This window comes from Bos taurus, chromosome 3 (assembly GCF_002263795.3).
Source record: "Bos taurus isolate L1 Dominette 01449 registration number 42190680 breed Hereford chromosome 3, ARS-UCD2.0, whole genome shotgun sequence".
In the NCBI taxonomy this organism is placed as follows: domain Eukaryota; kingdom Metazoa; phylum Chordata; class Mammalia; order Artiodactyla; family Bovidae; genus Bos; species Bos taurus.
The window spans coordinates 778,485-799,617 of record NC_037330.1 but is presented as its reverse complement, the minus strand read 5'-3'; the positions used below and the strand labels follow the sequence as shown (position 1 = coordinate 799,617).

Here is a 21,133-nt window from a genome sequence, read left to right as displayed (position 1 = left end):
ATTCAATGTATAAGTGTGTTTCCTCCACAACATCTTTCTAGAGCTCCTTCACATGGTAGGCATTTGCTATTTGATGACTGATAAGGGTATCATTTGAGAAGTTGCAGGAGAGAGGTAAATAGATAGTAATCTAGAAAAATAGAACATCTAGGATAAATAGGATGAGGTAACACTGAAACGTTCAAACTTCTAATCTCACTTAAAGGATTGACGCAGATATATTCAAGATGAACTTCCATTCCTAGCCCAAGGCTTCCCCACTTTCCTTAAGCTCCCAAACCTACTTCCCCAAGGGTAGCCCTCAACTTAGCTCTGCAACCACTGTTTCTACTCCTACAGTCACATACCTCTTCTTTCTCCAAGGCTGAGGAAAATCAGGGCCTAGATTAGAGACTAGATCTTTCAGGATCTAGTCAGGAGTGCAGAAGACAGGAAAAGAGCCTGGATGACATTATTCAGAAGACAGCAGAAGTGCCATGTCTGTCTAAAGCTGACCATAAAATGACAGTTTTCTCTAAAAGCCGTTCTCCTGGCCACACCCTCATCAGTAGCTCATTGTTTCACGGGCACGGACTGTGCTTCTGATTGGCTGGCACTGCCATCCCCTCCCCCCACCAGCCCCAGTGGCCCATGGCTCACAGAAGGATGGGTTCAGGGTCCCTAGATGGAGATTTGGAGCAAGGGTCAGAGAGACTGCTATGACCCCAAAGTAGTCCTGACTATGTGGAGGGTGGTTGAACTTAGGCAATAGTTGGCAGGTGATTATAAAGACAAGTTTTTCCTGAGTAAACACCCATTTTTGGTTAATAATGATTGTGACTTCTACCAGAACTATTAAATTTACACTACAATACTTATCTTCAGAGATTTTTGTGAAGTAAATTTTTGACCTGTCTTTTCTGACTGGTCAAGCCCATCATTCAGCTCATTTAAGTCGCTCAGTCGTGTGCGACTCTTTGCAACCCCATGCACCGCAGTATGCCAGGCTTCCCTGTCCATCACCAACTTGCAGAGCTTACTCAAACTCATGTCCATAGAGCTGGTGATGCCATCCAACAATCTCATCCTCTGTTGTCCCCTTCTCCTTCTGCCTTCAATCTTTCCCAGCATCAGGGTCTTTTCCAATGAGTCAGTTCTCTGCATTAGGTGGCCAGAGTAATGAAGCTTCAGCTTCAGCATCAGTCCTTTCAGTGAGTATTCACGATTGATTTTCTTTAGGAGTGACTGGTTGGATCTCCTTGCAGCCCAAGGGACTCTCAAGAGTCCAACGCCAGAGTTCAAAAGCATCAATTCTTCAGTGCTCAACTTTCCTTATAGTCCAACTCTCTCATCCATACATAACTACTGGAAAAAACCATAGCTTTGACGACACGGACCTTTGTTGGCAAAGTAATGTCTCTGCTTTTTAATACGCTATCTAGGTTGCTCATAGCTTTACTTCCAAAGAGTAATTTCATGGCTGCAGTCACCATCTGCAGTGATTTTGGAGCCCAGGAAAATAAAGCCTCTCACTGTTTCCATTGTTTCCCCATCTATTTGCCATGAAGTGATGGGACTGGATGCTATGGCCTTAGTTTTTTGAACATTGAGTTTTTAAGCCAACTTTTTCACTCTCCTCTTTCACTTTCATCAAGAGGCTCTTTAGTTCTTCTTCCCTTTCTGCCATAAGGGTGGTTTCTGAGGTTATTGATATTTCTCCCAGCAATCTTGATTCCAGCTTGTGCTTCATCCCACCCAGCATTTCGTATAATGTACTCTGCATTTAAGTTAAATGAGCAGGGTGACAATATACAGCCTTGATGTACTGCTTTGGTGATTTGGAACCAGTCTGTTGTTTCATGTCCAGTTCTAACTGTTGCTTCTTGACCAGCATACAGATTTCTCAGGAGGCAGGTCAGGTGGTCTGGTATTCCCATCTCTAAAAAATTTTCCATTTTGTTATGATCCACATAGTCAAAGGCTTTGGCATAGTCAATAAAGCAGAAATAGGTGTTTTTCCGGAACTCTCTTGCTTGTTCGATGATCCAACAGATGTTGGCAATTTGATCTCTGGTTCCTTTGTCTTTTCTAAATCCAGCTTGAACATTTGGAAGTTCATGGTTCATGTACTGTTGAAGCCTTACTTGGAGAATTTTGAGCATCACTTTGCTAGTGTGTGAAGTGAGTGCAGTTGTGCGGTAGTTTGAGCATTCTTTGGCATTGCCTTTCTTTGGGATTGGAATGAAAACTGACCTTTTCCAGTCCTGTGGCCACTGCTGAGTTTTCCAAATTTGCTGGCATATTGAGTGCAGCACTTGCACAGCATCAACTTTTAGGATTTGAAATAGCTCAACTGGAATTTCATTACCTCCACTAGCTTTGTTTGTAGTGATGCTTCCTAAGGTCCACTTGACTTCCCATTCCAGGATGTCTGGCTCTAGGTGAGTAATCACATCATCGTGGTTATCTGGGTCATTAAGATCTTTTTTGTATAGTTCTGTGTATTCTTGCCAACTCTTCTTAATATTGTCTGCTTCTGTTAGGTCCGTACCGTTTCTGTCCTTTATTGTGCCCATCTTTGCAATGAAATATTCCCTTGGTATCTCTAATTTTCTTGAAGAGAATTCTAGTCTTTCATATTCTTATTTTCCTCTATTTCTTTGCACTGATCATTGAGAAAAGCTTTCTTATATCTCCTTGCATTCAAATGGGCATATCTTTCCCTTTTCCCTTTTGCCGTTAGCTTCTCTTCTTTTCTCAGCTATTTGTAAGGCCTCCTCAGACAACCATTTTGCCTTTTTGCATTTCTTTTTCTTGGGGATGGTCTTGGTTATTGCCTCCTGTACAATGTCATGAACTTCTGTCCATAGTTTTCCAGGCACTCCGTCTATCAGATCTAATCCCTTGAATCCATTTGTCACTTCCACTGTAACTTCCACTGTAATGCTGTATGGATTTGATTTAGGTCATACCTGAAAGGTCTAGTGGTTTGGTTTTCTCTACTTTCTTCAATGTAAGTCTGAATTTTACAATAAGGAGTTTATGATCTGAGCCACACTCAGCTCCCAGTCTTATTTTTGCTGACTGTATAGAAATTCACCATCTTTGGCTGCAAAGAATATAATCAGTCTGATTTCAGTATTGACCATCTGGTGATGTCCATGTGTAGAGTCATCTCTTGTGTTGTTGGAGAGGGTGTTTGCTATGACAGGTGCATTCTCTTGGCCAAACTCTGTTAGTCTTTGCCCTGCTTCATTTTGTACTCCACGCCAAACTTGCCTGTTACTCTAGGTATCTCTTGACTTCCTACTTTTGCATTCCAGTCCCCTATAATGAAAAGGACATCTTTTTGGGGTGTTAGTTCTAGAAGGCCTTGCAGATCTTTACAGAACTGTTCAACTTCAGCTTCTTCAGCATTACTGGTTGGGGCATAGACTTGGATTACTGTGATATTGAATGGTTTGCTTTGGATATGAACAGAGATCATTCTGTTTTTGAGGTTTCATCCAAGTACTGCATTTCAGACTCTTTTGTTGACTATGAGGGTACTCCATTTCTTCTAAAGGATTCTTGCCCACAGTAGTAGAAAAAATGGTCATCTGAGTTAAATTCACCCATTCCAGTCCATTTTAATTCACTGATTCCTAAAATGTCGATGTTCACTCTTGCCATCTCCTATTTGACCACTTCCAATTTACCTTGATTCATGGACTTAACATTCCAGGTCCCTATGCAATATTGCTCTTTACAGCATCGGACCTTGCTTCTATCACCAGTCACATCCACAACTGGGTGTTGTTTTCACTTTGGCTCCGTCTCTTCATTCTTTCTGGAGTTATTTCTCCACTTATCTCCAGTAGGATATTGGGCACCTACTGACCTGGAGAGTTCATCTTTCAATGTCCTATCTTTTAGATTCACCACAGAATTCAAATTCTGAATTAAGAATTCAAATTCAAATAGATCAAATTCACCACAGAGATAACTTATAACCCAATGTGGCACTGGATTTGAGTTTCTTCATTCCATGGACACTGGTAAAATATATATTAAGTGGGTGGCATATTTTCTAACAGCATAAATCAATTTTGATTTTCTAGCTGTTCTTATGTATGTCACAACTACAATTGCTACTTAGTGACACATTTGTAAAAATCTGAATTTTAAAAAGTTGAACTGAATAATAAGCCAACATTCTCAAATAAAGCCCAGCTCTATAGTGAAATTTATTGTGTGTTTCAAAATGTTGTAAAATGCAGTTGTATTAAGGGAGGAGAAAAAGAAACTCATTTAATTATGTTTGCTGACTGAATTTTCTAGTATTGTAGAAACTGGTCTTAACAAAATTATAATCATACCTCATATAATTAAACAGACTCCTTAGGGTGAAAGCCAGTCCTAATAAGTACCAGTGCTTTCTGTTTCATTATATAAACAAGCTCCAACAGAAACTGGTTTTAATGAGAGCAACTTGGACTTTGAGGGCAATCCTTGTTATGATTCAACCTTTCACTGCTATAACAACTTAAAAAACAATCTGTTTACTATGGAGAAACAACAGTATTGATGTATTTTGGATCAATGTTTCTTTGAAATGAATGCCAAGCCACAAAACACATTAGATTAAGAGTTAATCTCTTACTGAGCCTCTCTACCCGACCTCTTCCCCTGGAGGAGGAAATGGCAACTCACTCCAGTATTTCTTGCCTGGAAAATCCCATGGACAGAGGAGCCTTGGGGGCTATAGTCCATGGGGTCACAAAGAGTTGGACATGACTTAGCAACTGAACAATGCATGGTATCCCACCTCTAGCCTACCACCCCAAGCAGTGAAAGTCTCAAGAATTTCAACAGTTATTGCCTCAGAAGGTGTGCAAATAGGTAAACTATATCCTTTTTACAGCTAAATTAAAACTCTTTGTTTAATAAAGTACTTCTGGGATCTTGTTTTGGTTCTATTGTCAATTAATAAGCTTACCATTTCCTGAAATTTTCTACATTTTATTTAACACCCATCACACACCAGAAAGTGAAAGTGTTAGTTGCTCAGTCATGCTTACTGTATACAACCCCACCAGGCTCCTCTGTCCATGGAATTCTCCAGGCAAGAAAATGGGTGGGTAGCCATTTCTTCCTCCATGGGATCTTCCTGACTCAGGGATCGAATGCTGGTCTCCTGCATTGCAAGTGAACTCTTAAGTGTCTGAGCCACAAGGGAAGCCCATCACACACCAGGCATTGTATTAAAACATTTTCTCAGTTATCTCTATGACAATCCCATGGAGTACTATATTTTCCCCATTTTAATCTTGAAAATACTAAAACCCAGAAACAAACATTACATCTCACAGTTATGTAAGGGTTTCCCCAGTGGCTCAGGGTAAAGAATCTATCTGCCTGCAATGAAAGAGCCATAGGAGATGCAAGTTTGATCCCTGGGTCAGGAAGACCCCCTGAAGGAAATGGCAACCCACTCCAGTATTCTTGCCAGGATAATACCATAGACAGAAGGAGAGTGGTGAGCTATATTACGTGGGGTCACAAACACATAGGACTGAGTACGCATGCACAGTTGATATGTGGCAGAGTTGGGTTGAAACACAGGCCCACCAGACCTTGCCTTGGGAAAACATACCTAATGAAGTGATCAATAAGGATTTGTTAAAAATTTTTGATATAGAATTAAACTCAACTAGACTGATTGATTTTTACCACTGTGAAATGCTCTTTCATGAAGTTTAGCAGCTATATTAGTAAGGACTTCTACTATACAGTTTCTTTTTTCTAAATTTTTGAGAGTAGTTGTGACATGGATCCTTGGAAGCTTTTGATTGGATACATATGTCAGCTACAAACTGGCACTTGCCATGAGCATTTGCTAATGACTAAACAACAACAACAATGGTATTTGCTGCCTGCCACTATTTGCTGTTTGCTTCAGCACAGAGACTGAACCCTGTACTGCTGCATCTTCTGACCTTCAACATCCCCTGAAGAAGTTCAGGGTGAAGTGAGGCACTCTGTCCTCCAGGGAATCTGGTGGGAAGGTCTTTAGATAGTTGGATATTTTTATGCACAAATTATATGACGTGTATCTCTGCATCTCCTCATGTCTGGAAAAGCACTAAATCTGTTCATGGTGACATCAGATCCTCATGACTTGGAGAAAACTTCTTGTAAAGTAAGCTCTTGATTGCACTGAAATTGCCCTTCACCCAAACCTTATATATTGACCTTCCCCTACTACTTCTTTGGAGCAGTCTCTCAGAGGTATCTGAGGTGCTGCCTACTGGGTTGCAGTCCTCATTTCACCCTCAACAAAACTCAACTTGCAACTCTCAAGTTGTGCACCTTTTTTAGTTGACACGTAAGAATCTTTACGATTTTGGGGAAACAGACTCTTGCAGGGTACAAACAAAACATTATGTGCACCAGGACCCAGGAAAAAGGAGCAGTTGCCCCACAAGAGACTGAGCCAGACTTGCCTGTGGGTGTCCAAGAATCTCTGGTGGATGCGTGGGTTGACAGTGGCCTGCTGCGGGGTCAGAGGTATGGAATAAAACAGTGCTGGCATAAGTCCTTTTGAAGCACCATTACACCTACCGTCTTTGCATGAAGTGTTCCCTTGGTATCTCTAATTTTCTTGAAGAGATCTCTAGTCTTTCCCATTCTGTTATTTTCCTCTATTTCTTTGCATTGACCACTCAGGAAGGTTTTCTTTTCTCTGCTTGCTATTCTTTGGAACTCTGCATTCAAATGGGTATATTTTTCCTTTTATCCTTTGCCTTTAGCTTCTCTTCTTTTCTCAGCTATTTGTATAGCCTGGCTCAGACAACCATTTTGCCTTTTTGCATTTCTTTTTCTTGGGGATGGTTTTGATCACTGCCTCTTGTGCAATATCATGAACCTATGTCCATACTTCTTCAGACACTCTATCAGATCTAATCCCTTGAATCTATTTGTCACCTCCACTGTATAATCATAAGGGATTTGATTCAAGTCATACCTGAATGGTCTAGTGGTTTTCTTCAGTTTAAGTCTGAATTTGGCAATAAGGAGTTCACGATCTAAGTCATAGTCAGCCCCCGGTCTGTTTTTGCTGACTGTATAGAGCTTCTCCATCTTTGGCTGCAAAGAATATAATCAATCTGTTTCAGTATTGACCATCTGGTGATGTCTATGTGTAGAGTCGTCTCTTGTGTTGTTGGAAGAGGGTGTTTGCTATGACAGGTACATTCTCTTGGCCAAACTCTGTTAGCCTTTGCCCTGCTTCATTTTGTACTCCAATGCCAAACTTGCCTGTTACTCCAGGTATCTCTTGACTTCCTACTTTTGCATTCCAGTCCCCTATAATGAAAAGGATATCTTTTTTGGGTGTTAGTTCTAGAAGGCCTTGTAGATCTTCTTAGAACTGTTCAACTTCAGCTTCTTCAGCATTACTGTTGGGGCATAGACTTGGATTACTGTGATATTGAATGGCTTGCCTTGGAAATGAACAGAGATCATTCTGTCACTTTTGAGACTGCATTTAAGTACTGCATTCTGGACTCTTTTGTTTACTATGATGGCTATTCCATTTCTTCTAAGGGATTCTTGCCCACAGTAGTAGATAAAATGGTCATCTGAGTTAGATTCACCTATTCCAGTCCATTTTAGTTCGCTGATTCCTAGAATGTTGATGTTCACTCTTGCCATCTCCTGTTTGACCACTTTCAATTTGCCTTGATTCATGGATCTAACGTTCCAGGTTCCTATGCAATATTGCTCTTTACAGCATTGGAGTTTACTTCCATCACCAGTCACATCCACAACTGGGTGTTGTTTTCACTTTGGCTCTATCTCTTCATTCTTTCTGGAGCTATTTCTCCACTTATCTCCAGTAGCATATTGGGCACCTACCAACCTGGGGAGTTCATCTTTCAATGTCCTATTTTTTTGCCTTTTCATGCTGTTCATGGGGTTCACGAGGCAAGAATACTGAAGTGGTTTGCCATTCCCTTCTCCAGTGGACCACATTTTGTCAGACCTCTCCACCATGACCCATCCATCTTAGGTGGCCCTACACAGCATGGCTCATAGTTTCATTGAGTTACTGTGGAAAATTTTGAAAGAGATGGGAATACCAGATCACCTGATCTGCCTCTTGAGAAATCTGTATGCAGGTCAGGAAGCAACAGTTAGAACTGGACATGGAACAACAGACTGGTTCCAAATAGGAAAAGGAGTACGTCAAGGCTGTATATTGTCACCCTGCTTATTTAAGTTCTATGCAGAGTACATCATGAGAAACGCTGGACTGGAAGAAACACAAGCTGGGATCAAGATTGCCAGGAGAAATGTCAATAACCTCATATATGCAAATGACACCACCCTATGGCAGAAAGTGAAGAGGAACTAAAAAGCCTCTTGATGAAAGTGAAAATGGAGAGTGAAAAAGTTGACTTAAAGCTCAACATTCAGAAAACGAAGATCATGGCATCCAGTCCCATCATTTCATGGGAAATAGATGGGGAAAAAGTGGAAACAGTGTCAGACTTTATTTTTTTTGGCTCCAAAATCACTCCAGATGGTGATTGCAGCCATGAAATTAACAGACACTTACTCCTTGGAAGGAAAGTTATGACCAACCTAGACAGCATATTCAAAAGCAGAGACATTACTTTGCCAACAAAGGTCCATCTAGTCAAGGCTATGGTTTTTCCAGTCGTCATGTATGGATGTGAGAGTTGGACTGTGAAGAAGGCTGAGCACTGAAGAATTGCTGTTTTTGAACCGTGGTGTTGGAGAAGACTCTTGAGAGTCCCTTGGACTGCAAGGAGATCCAACCAGTCCATTCTGAAGGAGATCAGCCCTGGGATTTCTTTGGAAGGAATGATGCTAAAGCTGAAACTCCAGTACTTTGGCCACCTCATGCGAAGAGTTGACTTATTGGAAAAGACTCTGATGCTGGGAGGGATTGGGGGCAGGAGGAGAAGGGGATGACAGAGGATGAGATGGCTGGATGGCATCACTGACTTGATGGACAGGAGTCTGAGTGAACTCCGGGAGTTGATGATGGACAGGGAGGCCTCGCGTGCTGCGATTCATGGGGTCGCAGAGAGTCGGACACGACTGAATGACTGAACTGATGGTCCATGTAATCAAATTGGTTAATTTTCTGTGATTGTGTTTTTCAGTCTGTCCGCCCTCTGATGGAGAAGGATAAGAGGCTTATGGAAGCTTTCTGATGAGAGAGACTGACTGAGGGGGAAACTGGGTCTTGTTCTGATGGGCAGGGTCATGCTCAGTAAATCTTTAATCCAATTTTCTTTTGATGGGCAGGGCTGTGTTCCCTTCCTGTTGTTTGACCTCAGGCTAAGTTATGGTGGAGGTAATGAAGATAATGGAGACCTCCTTCAAAAGGTGCCATGCATGCACTGCTACTCTCAGTGCCCCCAATCCTGCAATAGGCTACCATCATCCCATGCCTCAGCTGGGGACTCCTGAAAACTCATGGACAAGACTGGGTCAACCTCTTGTGGGGTCACTGCTCCTTTCTCCTAGGTCCTGGTGCTCACAAGGTTCTGTTTGTGCCCTCCAAGAGTCTGTTTCTCCAGTCATGTGTAAGTTGGGAGTAATGGCGACCTCCTCCAAGAGGGCTTATGCCATACCCAGGTCAGTTGCACCCAGAGCCCCTGCCCCGGCAGCAGGCCACTGCTGACCTGTACCTTGGCAGGAGACACTCAAACACAATTCTGGCTAAGTTTCTGTGTGGTCTTTTTGTCCTGGTGCACACAAGTTTTCTTTAAGCCCTCTGAGCATCTGTGGCGGGCAAGTGGTTTGATTCTAAGAGTGATTTTGCCCTTCCTACCATCTTGCTGGGGCTTATCCTTTGCCTTTGGACATGGAGTATCTTTTTTTGGTGGGATCCAACATTCTCCAGTTGATGGTTGTTCAGCAGCGAGTTGAAGTTTTAGAGTTCATGCAGGATAAGATGAGCACATGTCCTTCTACTCTGCCATTTTATGCCACAAGAAAATTAAGAGATACCAAGGGAACATTTCATGCAAAGATGGGTAAAACAAAGGACAGAAATGGTATGGATCTAACAGAAGCAGAAGATATTAAGAAGAGGTGGCAAGAATACACAGAAGAACCATACAAAAAAGATATTAATGACCCAGATAACCACAATGGTGAGATCACTCACTTAGAGCCAGACATCCTGGAATGTGAAGTCATGTGGGCCTTAGGAGGCATCACAATGGACAAAGTTAGTGGAGGTAATGGAATTCCAGTTGAGCTATTTCAAATCCTAAAAGATGATGCTGTGAAAGTGCTGCACTGCATATGTCAGCAAATTTGGAAAACTCAGCAGTGGCCACAGGACTGGAAAATGTGTTTTCTTTCCAATCCCAAAGAAAGGCAATGCCAAAGAATGTTCAGACTTCTGCACAATTGCATTCATCTCACAGGCTAGCAAAGTAATGCTCAAAATTCTCCATGACAGGCTTCAACAGTATGTGAATCTTGAACTTCCTGATGTTCAAGCTGGATACAGAAAAGGCAGAGGAACCAGAGATCAAGTTGCCAATATCTGCTGGATCATCAAACAAGCAAGAGAGTTCCAGAAAAAACATCTATTTCTGTTTTATTGACTATGCCAAAGGCTTTGACTGTGTGCATATGAACAAACTGGAAAATTCTTCAAGAGATGGGACTGCCTCCTGACCTGCCTCCTGAGATATCTGTATGCAGGTCAAGAAGCAACAGTTAGAATGGGACATGGAACAACAGACTGGTTACAAATCAGGAAAGGAGTATATCAAGGCTGCATATTGTCACCTTGCTTATTTAACTTCTATGCAGAGTACATCATGCAAAATGCCAGGTTGGATGAAGCACAAGCTGGAATCAAGATTGCTGGGGGAAATATCAATAACCTCAGATAGGCAGATGATGCCATCTTTTTGGCAGAAAGGGAAGAAGAACTAAAGAGCCTCTTGATGAAAGAGAATGAGAGTGAAAAAGTTGGCTTAAAACTCAACATTCAGAAAACTAAGACAATGGCATCCTGTCTCATCACTTCATGGCAAATAGATGGGGAAATAAAGGAAACAGTAACCAAATTTATTTTTTGTGGCTCCAAAATCACTGCAGATGGTGACTGCAGCCATGAAATTAAAAGATGCTTGCTCTTTAGAAGAAAAGTTATGACCAAGCTAGACAGCATATTAAAAAGCTGACACATTACTTTGCCAACAAAGGTCCATATAATCAAAGCTATGGTTTTCCAGTAGTCATGTACAGATGTGAGAGTTGGACTATAAAGAAAGCTGAATGCTGAAGAACTGATGCTTTTGAACAGTGGTGTTGGAGAAAACTCTTGAGAGTCCCTTGGACTGCGAGATCCAACCAGTCAATGCTAAAGGAAATCAGTACTGAATATTCATTGGAAGGCCTGATGATGAAGCTGAAATTTCCATACTTTAGCCACCTGATGTGAAGAGCTGACTCATTTGAAAAGACCCTGATTCTGGGAAAGATTGAAGGTGGGAGGAGATGGGGACGACTGAAGGTGATATGGTTGGATGGCATCACCAACTCGATGGACATGAGGTTGAGTAAGCTCTGGGCGTTGGTGATGGACAGGGAAGCCTGGCATGCTATGGTCCATGGGTTCGCAAAGAGTCAGACAGGACTTAACTGAACTACCCCTACGATAGTTTGGCCTCAGGCCAAACAACAGGCAGGGAACAAAGCCTGGCTCATCAACAGAAATTTGGATTAAAGATTTACTAAGCAGGTCCTGCCCATCAGAACAAGACCCAGATTTACCCACAGTCAGTCCCTCCCATCGGGAAGCTTCCATAAGCCTCTTATGCTTATCTATCAGAGTGCAGACAGAATCAAAACGAAAATCACAGAAAACTAACCAAAATGAACATATGGATCACAGATTTGTCTAACTCAATGAAACTATGGGCCATGCCTGGTAGGGCCACCCAAGACAGATGGTTCATGGTGGAGATTTTGACAAAACATGGTCCACTGGAGAAGGGAACAGCAAACCACTTCAGAAATTGAGAACCTTGAGAACCCGATGGATAATGTGAAAATAGAAAAAAGATATGACATTGAAAGATGAACTCCTGAGGTTGGTAGGTGCCCAATATGCTACTGGAGAAGAGTGGAGAAAAAACTCCAAAAGAATGAAGAGATGGCGCCAAAGCGAAAAAAATGCCCAGTTGTGGATGTGACTGGTGATAGAAGCAGGTCCGATGCTGTAAAGAGCAATATTGCATAGGAACCTGGAATGTTAAGTCCATGAATCAAGGTAAATTGGAAGTGGTCAAACAGGAGATGGCTAGAGTGAAGACTGACATTTTAGGTATTAGTGAACTAAAATGGATCAGAATGGGCAAATTTAATTCAATGACCATTATATCTACTACCATGGGTAAGAATCCCTTAGAAGAAATGGTGTACCCCTCATAGTCAACAAAAGAGCATTAAATGCAATACTTGGGTGCAAATCTCGTTTCCAAGGCAAACCATTCAATATCACAGTAATCCAAGTCTATGCCCCAACCAGAAACACTGAAGAAGCTGAAGTTAAATGGTTCTATGAAGACCTAGAAGACCTTCTAGAACTAAAGCCCCCAAAAATGTTCTTTTCATCACAGGAGACTGGAATGCAAAATGAAGCAGGGCAAAGGCTAACAGAGTTTTGCCAAGAGAATACTCTGGTCATAACAAACAGCCTCTTCCAATAACACAAGAGAAGACTACCTATGCACATCACCAGATGGTCAATACTGAAATCAGATTGATTCTGTTCTTTGCAGCCAAAGATGGAGTGCTATACAGTCAGCAAAAACAAGACTGGGAGCTGAGTGTGGCTAAGATCATAAACTCCTTATTGTAATATTCAGACTTAAATTGAACAAAGTATAGAAAACCACTCGATCATTCAAGTATGAGGTAAATCAAATCCCTGACGATTATAAAGTGGAAGTGACAAATAAAGATTCAAAGGATTAGATCTGATAGACAGAGTGCCTGAAGAATTATGGATGGGGGTTCATGACATTGTAAAGGTCGTGGTGATCAAAATCATTCTCAAGAAACAGAAGTTCAAAAAGGCAAAATAGTTGTCTGAGGAGGCCGTACAAATAGCTGAGGAAAGAAGAAAAGTGAAAGTAATAGGGAAAAGGAAAGATACATCCACCTGAATGCAGAGATCCAAAGAACAGCAAGGAGAGATAAGAAAGCCTTCCTAAGTGATCACTGTAAAGAAACAGAGGAAAACAATAGAATGGGAAAGACTAGAGATCCCTTCAAGAAAATTACAGATACTAAGCGAACATTTCATGCAAAGATGGACACAATAGAGGACTGAAATGGTATGGAACCTAACAGAAGAAGAAGATATTAAGAGGAGGTGGCAAGAATACACAAAAGATCTATACAAAAAAAAAATTCTGATGATCCAGATATTCATGATGGTGTGATTACTCACCTAGAGCCAGACATCCTGGAGTGTGAAGTCAAGTGGGCCTTAGGAGGCATCACTACAAACATAGCTAGGGGAGGTAATGGAATTCCAGTTGAGCTATTTCAAATCCTAGAAGATGATGCTGTGAAAGTGCAGCACTCAATATGCCAGCAAATTTGGAAAACTCTGCAGTGGCCACAGGACTGGTTGGACTCAGTTCTCATTCCAACCCCAATGAAAGGAAATGCCAAAGAATGATCAAACTACTGCACAATTGCACTCATTTCACATGCTAGCAAAGTAATACTGAAAATTCTCCAAGCCAAGCTTCAACATTATGTGAACTGAGAACTTCTTGATGTTCAAGCTGGATATAGGAAAGGCAGAGGAACCCGAGATCAAGTTGCCAATATCTGGTGGATCAAAGAAAAAGCCTGAGAATTCCAGAAAAACATCTACTTCTGCTTTATTGACTATGCTAAAGCCTTTGGGTCGATCACAAGTGGTAAACTGTCTAAGAGATGGGAATAGCAGATCAACTTCCCTGCCTCCTGAGAAATCTGTATGCAGGTCAAGAGGTAACAGTTAGAACCAGACATAGAACAACAGTCTGGTTCCAAATTGGGAAAGGAGTGCATCAAGGCCATAGATTGTCACCCTGTTTATTTAACTTAAATGCAGAGTACATCATGAGAAATACTGTACCTGGATGAAACACAAGTTGGAATCAAGATTGCCAGGAGAAATGTCAACAACTTCAGATATGCAGAAGACACCACCCTTATTGAAGAAAGTGAAGAGAAATTAAAGAGCCTCTTGATGAAAGTGAAAGAGGAGAGTGGAAGAGCTGGCTTAAAACTCAACATTCAAAAAATGAAGATCATGGCATCCAGTCCTATCACTTCATGGCAAATAGATGAGGAAACAGTGGAAATAGTGACAGACTCTTTTTTTCTTCGGCTTGAAAATCACTGGGGATGGAGACAGCAGGCATGAAGTTAAAAGATGCTTGCTTCTTGGAAGAAAAGCTATGACCAACCCAGACAGCATATTAAAAAGCAGAGACATTAGTTTGCTGACTAATATAGTCAAAGCTATGGTTTTTCCAGTGGTCATGTATGGATGTGAGAGTTGGACTATAAAGAAAGCTGAGTGCTGAAGAATTGATGCTTTTGAACTGTGGTGTTGGAGAAGACTCTCTAGAGTCCCTTGGACTGCAAGGAGCTCAAACCAGTCCATCCTAAGGGAAATGAGTCCTGAATATTCATTGGAAGGACAGATGCTGAAGCTGAAGCTCTAATACTTTAGCTACCTGATGTGAAGAACTGACTCAGAAAAGACACTCATGCTGGGAAAGATCGAAGGCAGGAGAATTGGACGATAGAGGATGAAATGGTTGGATGGCATCACCGACTCAATGGACATGTTTGCACAAGCTCTGGGAGTGGTAATGGATAGGGAAGCCTGATGTGCTATAGTCCATGTGGTCACAAAGAGTTGGACGCTACTGAGTGACTGAACTGAAGATTCAATAATGGAATGGATTAAAGTTTTTGGGTAGAAAAGAAGCATGATGTAGTCTGTCAGAATTTTTGAGAACGAAGAGTAAGTGATTGCTTCTAAATACTACAATAAATTTGACTGACAATTGGGTGTTAGAGAACCCATATAGAAAAGAGCAGGTTTTAATGAAAGGAAGTGAAATACCAATTCAATACATGCATTTTAATAAACTTTTTGTATCTAGGCCAATTTTCATAGTAAATTTTATGCTCAATGCTTAACCCTAGAAAACACGTGCACATGCGTTCACTCCTATGCCAAACAAATTTAACAGGGTGGCTTGAACAGAGGAAGCAGTAATAATTTGACCCTTCAGGACCTTTTGCTTGTGTCAAAATTTTTAATCCTTCCTCTTCAAGTATATAGAATGCTGAAAGGAGAAAAGATAAAATTTTCAGTTGTTAATTGCCAAGTTTTGTTTATAGTATATTATTATACAAAAAGCTCTTTGTCACTTGCTTCTACCAATTTAGAAATAACTGGCTTTGTTCGTTCCTCTCACTACAGTTCTAACAGGACTGGTTTTCCTAGGATTTTCAAAAGAAAGCTCAGTACTACAAATGGGTTTTTGAATCCAATATGAACCTTCATAATGGGACAAAGGTCACATTTACAGAAAACTGACTTATGTCCCAGGCACTTGGCAGGACACTTTAACTTGCCCAAAGTCAGAGATTATGTCACAGAGCTAGGATTCATATTCAGGTCTGCCTGACTGTAGAGCTTTTCTGCCACATCACATTGGTTATTGAACGTATTTCAAAAATTTATAAATCCATTTTTACTCTGTAGCTGTAAAAGAATTTCACACAATATGTTAGGGAAAACACTGAAACTGCCTGCCCTGGCTAGGCACCGTAGCAACCATTTGCATGAATTATTTTTTGACAGGTGGTCCAGGTAAAGAATGCAGAACCAACAAGTGACCACCAACCAGAAGAATTCAGGAAAGGTCAAAAGGAGATGCCACCTGTCTTACTGATCTTCCAGAATCCTCCTCATTGAAGTCCATTTTGGCTGAGCAATGGCTGAGCCACCAGGAAGGACCCTGAGTCAGAATGATTGGCCAGAGACAATCTGGTAACTAATCCCATCACCATAAAACCTGAGACTGTGAGTCATGCAGCAGAGTCCTCCTGCTCTTCACCTAAGTGCCCCTTGCTTAATAAAATCTCTTGCTTTGTCAATACGTGTCTCCTTGAACAATTCATTTCTGAGCGTTAGACAAGAGCCCCCATGGGTCACCCTTCCTGCAACAAATACACAAAAAAATATGTTCTTCTTTTCTTATGTTAAGACAGTTTGAGGTCATGTTGCTGGATATTCTATGACCCATTTCTTACTCTCTTTAGCTCTATTTCCTTTCACCATTAGCTACCTCATCATCCTTCGCTATACAATCTATTAAACCTTCCAACTATCTTTTGACTCACTGGAATACGTGTGCTCTTCTATACACACACTTTGGTTGACTAGAACAGAAGGAGGCCCATGGTATGTATGAGCAATATGATTTATTATGGACAAATAGTAGAAAAAATGCTACTAATATCCACAAGTAAGTTCCTTAAGTCATATGTAAAGAGACAATATTATTAAAAGTTTGCTTTATTTTTCAGTTGAATCAAGTATCAATACTATCTCCCAATTACATTGTATGCCTTACAAACATTAGCACAGTTAGTATCACCTCATCAACAACCGAATAATAAATCAAACTAGGTCCCGGTGGTTATGTCCACATCTACATTGCCAGGGTGACCAGGAACTCTTATTTGTTTGCTTTAGCTTTTAGTTCTTGGTTATATCTATAAAGAAAACAAAAAGAAAAAAATCATGAATCACAATAAACACATTCATTTCTTAACTAAAATTTTTTCTTCTTTTTTTTGGTTGCACTGCATAGCATGTGGGATCTTAATTCCCTGACCAGGGATAGAATCCATGCTCCCTGCAGTGGAAATGTGGAACCTTAACCACTGGACCACCAGGGACGACCCTAGATAATATTTATAATAAGAAGGGAATGAGAATCATATTCCATCTCTTCTTTTTCACTAGTCAAGAGGCTATAGAGTTGTAAACACAATCTTCCCAGGGGCTTGTAGGTAGAAATATGCAGGAAGGAGAATAACCTAAGGACTTTATTCGAATCTGGCTTGAAGCTGTCAAAAAGTCTTAACTGACTTACAGTTTGTTGTACGAAAGTATTAATTTAAGAATATTTTCATTCTTGAACTATATGAGAGTATGACAAATGTGAACATATGTATAAAATTTACCAAAACATAGTCACCTAGAGTTTTTAATTTTATACTCACAAAGCATCTTTCCTGAGAATAAAATCAGTTGGCAATGGGCCTGTCTAGTCACTAACAATATAATTCTGTGACACAGGCTGGCTACTGGGTTAGGAGGTGTAACATTTAAGTTTGTTGAAACTAAGGACAATTTCTTCAGTTCTCATTAATTCTCAATTCTCATTAATTCAAAGAAGAATTAACCACAAAGCTACAGAGTCTTTCTGTTTTACAACACCCTGGGCTTCATTTACTAATCTTCTCAGCTGAAAGCAGAGTGGAAAACTGAACAAGCACAAAAAGGCAGCTATTCTATGAAGCCTATCTTACCTCCCATATTTCTCAAAAGGTCCTGATTTCAAATATTCAACCATATTTTCCTGAGTGTTCCAGAGAGTCCAACATTTTTATTTCTAACTACATCTCTCAATCTGCTATTTTAATTGTAAGGCTAAACATCTTTTCGTTAAATTGTATCCGAATTTCTGATATTTTCTGATATTAGAAATTACATTTCTGAATGTGGCACTTAGTGTTCTCATAGCTTTACAATCATGAATTAATATCAGGTTAAAATAAGATGGTGTATGAGAAAAGTACTCTGTGAATAAAATACAGTGATTTTATTTTGTTTATATTGATATAAGTTAAGACCTAAAAATGGTTATCAGGCATTTACAGAATGAGTGAGTATTCATATCTGTTATGTGCTAGATTATTAATTAAGCTGCAAGTAAAGCTAGGTATGGTACAGATGAATTAAATTAAATGCACTATACACTACAGACGGAGAAGGCAATGGCACCCCACTCCAGTACTCTTGCCCGGAAAATCCCATGGACGGAGGAGCCTGGTAGGCTGCAGTCCATGGAGTTGCTAAGAGTTGGGCACGACTGAGCGACTTCACTTTCACTTTTCACTTGCATGCACTGGAGAAGGAAATGGCAACCCACTCCAGTATTCCTGCCTAGAGAATCCCAGGGACAGAGGAGCCTAGTGGGCTGCCGTCTATGGGGTCGCACAGAGTCGGACACAACTGGAGTGACTTAGCAGCAGCAGCAGCATACACTACAGAATAGAATGCTTTCTGAAAAGAAGGTATATTATATAGCTCAATGTTTTCTAATTTTTTATTGAGATCATTCAATTTTTTTAGCCAAAGAAAGCTGTTATTCATAACATTTTTTTGTAATTTAGGAAGGTCCTATGGTTTAAACAAAGCCAGAGTCTTCATCTAAGCTCATTCCAGAGTGTTAGCTAGTCACTGACAAATAATATTAATTACTGAATAAACAGTTTCAAGGGCTTCCCAGGTGGCTTGGTGGTAAAGAATCTGCCTGCAATATAGGAGATGAGGGTTTGATCTCTGGGTGGGGAAGTTTCCCTGGATAAGGAAATGGCAACCCACTCCAGTATTCTTGCCTGGGAAATCCCATGGACAGAAGAGCCTGGTGGGCTACAGTTCATGGGGTCACAAAGAGTCAGACACGACTGAATGACTAAACGACAACAAAAACATGGTGAGCTTACCTCCAAATACGAAAGAGCTGAGAGGCTCCTGCTGTCCCAACAAAGAAATTAACAGCAAATAGACTCCAGTTTTTTGGAATAATTACAAGTGAGTATCTTGACCAAATAAAGCCTGTTGAAATAAAATATTTTTAAAAAACAGCATAGGTATTGCTGCAATCTTATCTAAACATTTAATATTAGAGTAAAATAGACTATGATTTTATTTTCTTGGGCTCCAAAATCACTACAGATGGTGACTGCAGGCATGAAATTAATAGATGCTTGTTCCTTGGAGTAAAAGCTATGACAAACCTAGCAAGGATATTAAAAAGTAGAGACATCCCTTTGCCAACAATAGTCAAAGGTATGGTTTTTCCAGTAGTCATGTATGGATATGAGGGTTGGACCATAAAGAAAGCTGAGTGCTGAAGAACTGATGTTTTCAAATTGTGGTGCTGGAGAAGACTCCTTTTTTTTTGGAGAAGACTCTTGAGAGTCCCTTGGACAGCAAGAAGATCAAACCAGTCAATCCTAAAGGAAATCAACCCAGAATATTCATTGGAAGGACTGATGCTAAATCTGAAGTTTCAGTACTATGGTTATAGACCTGACTCGCTGGAAAAGATCCTAATGCTGGGAAAGATTGAGAGCAGGAGGAGAATGGGGCAACAGAGGATGAGATGGTTGGATGGCATCACCAACTCAATAGACATGAGTTTGAGCAAACTCAGGGAATAGTGAAACAGGGTAGCTTGGTGTGCTTCAGTCCATGGGGTCGCAAAGAGTCAGACACAACTTAGCAACTGAAAAACAACAACAGCAGCATAAAGTAGGGAAAAAAGGTTATAATCTGAGATTTAATGAAGTTGGTATAATTCAGGTTACACAAAACACTCAGTTATTACATCAAAGAAAAATTTTTATAACCCTTCTTCTGCCTTCTTCGGCTATAGTCTAATAACTGCTTAAAGGTAATACCATTAGTTTCTTTGTGTGTGAGTGTGCGTGTATGTATTTCAAATGTTAAACAATCAAGTAAATTGATGTAAAACTAATTATTGAATGTCCTATATGGAAGATATTCATTTAATTTACCTGTAGCCATCAAAACAGCAGACTGAGCCGTGCTGAGTTTTTCTGCAGGTCTGGCCATGTCAGCCAATCCAGCACACACCAGCCCCTGGAAATGAACATTTTTTTCAATGTTACTCTTTCTTAGAAGTGGAAGTATCAGAAAGCTGTTATACTTTAAATTTCTTGGTTAGATAATTTTTCCTTAATGTCGAAGTATACATGGTCATTTCTTCTCTGGCATATTTTTAATACTGTCTTTTATAGAATAATTCTACTCATACTCCACCACCAGCATCAGTCAGAAAGTTTAGTAATGAGTCCTAAAAGAATATTAGTTATGCTACTCTACCACACAGATTAGAATACATAATAGAATGATTTTTATTGATGAAAAATTCACTCCTACATAAAATAAAGAGATACTAGGACAATGAACCCCTATATACCCATCACCCAGTCAACAATTATTGAGATTCTGCCATATTTACCTTTCCTCCTCCCTTTCTCCTTTTTTCTTTAAGTGTTTTAAATCAAATTCTAAACATGTCATTAGAAAATATGGTCTTAAGAAATTCATTTTCAGGACTTCCCTTGGGGTCCAGAGGTTAGGAACACGCATGCCAATGCGGAGGACATGAGCTGGATCCCTGGTCTGGGAAGAGCCCACCTGCCAAGGGCAGCTAAGCCTGGAGCCACAACTATTGAAGCCTGGGGTGTTCTAGAGTCCGAGTTCAGCATCTGCTGAGCCCGCCTGCTGCAACTACTGAAGCCTGAGTGCTCTAGAGGTGGTGCTGGGCAGCAAGAGAAGCCACTGCTCACTGCAACTAGAGGAAGCCTGTGTGCAGCAGCGAAGACCCAGGAAAGCCAACGATAAATAAATACATACATTCATTTTCAGGTTTTATTGAATTCCTAAAAGATGCATGAAACACTTAAAAAAAAAAAGGTTTTTTCCTCCTATAGAACACATGCATACTTGGGAATTTATACACAAATTTAAACCAAATTAAAATGATTTTTATTTAATAAAGTCAGTGGTTCAAGAAAGCAGTGATTCTGGCTCAAAGAGTGGCAAATGGTTAAATACAGAAGTGGAAATAGAGGTATATCATGACTAACACTACTTTTCTTCATAATTTCCATCCATAGTCATCTGGTTTTCTTCTCAAATAGCTCCAAATCATCACTCTTACATTCTTCTTCCAGGTCCTAATATACATTTTCTCTC

General features: G+C 40.4%; 2 protein-coding genes across 6 annotated transcripts in view; both read right to left on the bottom strand.

Annotated features, from left to right (window-relative positions):
* Positions 1-16,515, bottom strand: part of ADCY10 (adenylate cyclase 10) — a 106,793-nt gene extending 90,278 nt beyond the window's left edge. For all 3 annotated transcript variants that reach the window (XM_059884946.1, XM_010802712.4, XM_059884947.1), the window contains exon 1: positions 348-16,515. The gene's annotated coding sequence lies outside the window, so the exon portion shown is untranslated. The remainder of the gene's footprint in view (positions 1-347) is intronic.
* Positions 16,515-21,133, bottom strand: part of MPC2 (mitochondrial pyruvate carrier 2) — a 30,706-nt gene continuing 26,087 nt past the window's right edge. For 2 of the 3 annotated variants that reach the window (XM_024989716.2, XM_059884881.1), the window contains 3 exons: positions 19,927-20,011; positions 18,850-18,961; positions 16,612-16,827 (listed from right to left, as the gene is read on the bottom strand). In XM_024989716.2, coding sequence (XP_024845484.1) covers positions 16,791-16,827; positions 18,850-18,961; positions 19,927-20,011 — 234 coding nt within the window. In that variant the 3' untranslated portion in view covers positions 16,612-16,790. Of the gene's footprint in view, positions 16,828-18,849; positions 18,962-19,926; positions 20,012-21,133 lie in introns of all 3 variants that reach the window. The other variant, NM_001193121.1, reaches the window with a different exon arrangement.